At 46.1% G+C, this 3619-nt stretch overlaps 1 protein-coding gene across 1 annotated transcript; it reads right to left on the reverse strand.

The window, feature by feature from the left end:
* Positions 1–703: 703 nt before the first annotated feature.
* On the reverse strand, positions 704–2634 carry FIBIN (fin bud initiation factor homolog). Its single transcript, XM_063289559.1, has one exon. The coding sequence runs from the start codon at positions 2218–2220 to the stop codon at positions 1570–1572; it is 651 nt and encodes a 216-aa protein (XP_063145629.1). The 5' UTR covers positions 2221–2634; the 3' UTR covers positions 704–1569.
* Between the last annotated feature and the right edge of the window lie 985 nt (positions 2635–3619).

A 3619-nucleotide genomic window follows, 5' to 3' on the forward strand; every position in this document is an offset into this window, starting at 1 on the left:
TATGTTATTTGGTGTGGGATCCATGTTTATAGCTATCATATTCTTGTTCCAAAGAATCTCTGATGGGCATTTGAATTCACATCTCCATAAAAACGCTTACTGAAAGGATGGGGAAAATTACTTTACTTTCAAGTCTAATATAAAAAATTATCTTCTTTCTTCTCCTGATTAAGATGAAATACCTATCATTCCAGAATTTTCCCCAAACCATTGATAACATCACAAATTTCCAGGTTACTTATCAGCAGTCAGTAAAAGGACTAATAAATCACTTCAGCTTAGTTCCTCAATTGTCAGTGTGGAATGAGACAAGCAGTGGCAACCTTACAGGTTTATTTTGAAAACAAGCAAAATAAAATCTATGGATAACCTTGGCATCAGAAATCCTATCAATTATTGATTTTTTGGTAATACTGGATCACCATGGAAGTTCAAAAGATTCCATTTGAAAGAATTGGGAGGACAAGGTCCAAAAACTGTAAGTTAGCTTCTCCTGTCCACAATATTTTTCCCCCAGGGTTATACAACATATTCCACAAAATGATAAATTAGTAGGCTTAAGTGTGTATAACATTGCTGAATTGTGACCAATAAAGATTATAAAACTCTTGCAGCATAGCAGATACTCCCAATTCTCCAGAACTGGCATACATTTGACTATGCCACTAACTACTTTAAACTCACTGAAAAGTAGGTATTAAAAGGAATTATCTTCAAAGCCTTTAATCACAGCAACTTAATCCTATAAATGTTGACTCCAAATTCAGTCCTCTTTTACTCAATAGAACTAGAAGGTGAAAGGTCCCCTGTGCCAGCACCGAGTCATGTCTGACCCTTTGGGGGGGGTGCCGCTTTCATTACGTTTTCTTGGCAGACTATAGCAGGGTGGTTTGCCATTGCCTTCCCCAGTCAACACCTTCCCCAGAGAGCTGGGTACTCATTTTACCGACCTTGGAAGGATGGGAGGCTGAGTCCTGAATAGAACTTACTTCCAAGTAATTGAGTAAAAACTTGCAACCTACCCATAGGTGAAGTAAGCCCAAAGAGTTAACTAAGGTAAGTACATAGATTGCACCTATGGTCACTTTGTTCCCCCTATTTCACATACATTATGCTGTAAAGTGAGGATGAATGCAATAAAGCAAGCTCCTGTGCGTCTTTAATGTTTTGTCAGGAGGAATTCAACAAACGCTGTTTTTAACTTGAATTTCCACCTGTCAGAAAGGTAAGAAACTTTTAAAAAGGTGGATGGCACACTTCTGGATTTTTTAGTACTTAACAGAAATAGCGCCGCCTCAGTTTTCTTTTTTAAACGGAAAATATTAACTGTCCATTTGTGGCCCACTGAACTGTCTTTCATGGACTCACGCCACCCAAAAGTAGGCCCGTTACTTTGCTCTTTCAAGGTGCTATGATGAAAATTGCAAACAATCACACTGAAGTATATTGGAATAGCAAGGGTCGGGATCTGGTGGAGGAAAGTTAGGGAAGCATGCCCGGCAGGGCTCCACCGCCTGGCCACTGATGGAAAAGAGGGACAGTCGAAGCCCAGTGAGGCGCCGCCCCGGCTCAGCCCTTGAGATACTCTGTTTTGAGACGGCTGAGGCGCGCGCCGTGGCTCCGGACGGTGAGCGCGAGCAGCTCGTACTTGTCCCGCAAGCCCGCCGAGACGGCCAGCGTCTCCTTGAGGAGGGCCCGCGCATGCACCAGCATGCCCAGGAAGTCGTCGTTGAGGCGGCTCTCCTCGTGGTTCTCGTGCTCCTGGCCCTGCCGGAACTTGTTCTCCAGCTCGCCCAGCGACTTCTCCGAGTTGGCGTAGGCGTCGCCAATCTGCGTGGACTCCCTGCGCAGGTAATTGCCGTAGCTCTCCTCGCCGTCCAGGTCGTACGAGATGCTCTTCTGGATGCCTTCCAGCACGCGCGCCGTGTCCTCCACCTGCCGGCCCAGGAGGGTGAATTCCTCGCGTAGCGTCAGAGTGGGTGCCGCCGCCGGATGCAGGCGCTCAGCCTCCCCGTTAGCTGTGCAGCGGAGGCGGTCGCTCACCCTGAAAAGCAACTGACACTTCTCCGGGTCGTCGTTCTCCTCATAGTCCCCGTCAGGCACGAAGTAGTGATGCAACGTCCCGTTGGACATCTCCGGGTAAAGTGGGCCGTCGAAATAGCCGTGGCACAAGCTGACCGAACAGCTCAGCAGCCACAGCGAGCGGAGCCCCAGCAGCATCCCGGGGGAGGGAGGCTGCCAGACCACACGTCCCCAAGCGGGGGGCAAAGGCGACTCCGGACGCGCGTAGTTCAAGTCCTCTGGTTGTAGCCGCCCTTCGGGCAGGGCTTCATTGGGACTCGCTGGAAAGCGGTCGCTTGGCCCTTCTCGCTCCCCGCGGAAAGTTCTCAGTTGCCCCCGATTTGCCCGCGAAAACTTCGTTTTTCCCGGGAAGTGGGTGGGTGGGGGAGATACACAAACCTTGAGGAGCCGCCTCTGGCTTCTTTCTCCCCAACTTTCCTAGTCAGCAGCAGCACGTTTTCCCTTCTGTCTCCTCACAAGTTAGGAACCTTCCAACTAAAGACGGAGAGGGAGAGAGGGCGTGCTTGCTTGCATCCAGATTTCAGTAAGACCTGCCTGAAGCTGCCGCAGCCGCTTCGTGCTACTTTTTTTCATTCTACATCTGGATTGGTGCTAACGCGGGAGTTCTGCTTTTGGCCGTAGGATCTTTCTCTTCTCCTCTCAAATTACACCACTGGGCCCCGCCGCTTACGGGGAAGCCCAGACACCAAGTTTGGAATGAATCCTTACCTCGATGTCATTATTAAAGCTACAGTATCATCTCTTTTTGGAGAGCCCACAATTCTAGAGGAGAGGACTTTCATGTAGAGAAAGAAATCCTGTGCAAGAGGGATCTAGTAAGAGCCTCTTCAGCAAGTCAAAATTTTTGTCATGTTGCTTCAGTTTAGAAAAAAATGTCAGCAACCCGTTTCCAGCAGAAACTCCAAATAAGGCTGGTCAGCCTATTTTGAAGACCATAGTATAAGGGAACTGCTTTTTGAAAATAAAACTTTAAAATGTAATAAATCACCATTTGTTCAATAAGCACAACAGAACAAATAAGCAACTTGTTTTCCTGGAAAGGGGGAGGGAGGCAGAAAGCCAGCTAGAAAATAACCTTTCCAGAAGATGCATTGACATAATAAAATGGCCATGAAAACTGAAGAGCTGTGTTTTGTTTGCAAAGTATAGCTTTGATTGTTGAAATAGAAATAATAGGAATCCAAATGACAGCAGTGCATAATAAAATAAAGATGAATCATTTATACATTGTTAGCCACCCAGAGTCACTGGTTTGAGATGGGATGCCATATAAATTGAATGAAGGAATAAATAAATAAATAAATAAATAAATAAAAGGCTAACAGATGTTTGCTGCCTCTTGTTCTGGATAAAATGGCCTGTGTTCCCCCTGGTATGCTCTATTGTAATCAGCAAAATGATTTTCAACTGCCTCTGAATTCGGTTGTCATTTCCTTCTTAGTCCTCTCAAATCAAAAGACTTGTGGCTTTCCATTAAATCCCAGTATCCTTGGGCAAATATCTGTATGTTGTATTTATATCCCACATTTAATTCAAG

The sequence above is a fragment of the Candoia aspera genome, chromosome 1, assembly GCF_035149785.1.
Source record: "Candoia aspera isolate rCanAsp1 chromosome 1, rCanAsp1.hap2, whole genome shotgun sequence".
NCBI lineage: Eukaryota > Metazoa > Chordata > Lepidosauria > Squamata > Boidae > Candoia > Candoia aspera.

Excerpts from the sequence above, each read along its gene's own strand:
- FIBIN (XM_063289559.1), bottom strand. The coding sequence starts at position 2,220 with ATGCTGCTGGGGCTCCGCTCGCTGTGGCTGCTGAGCTGTTCGGTCAGC.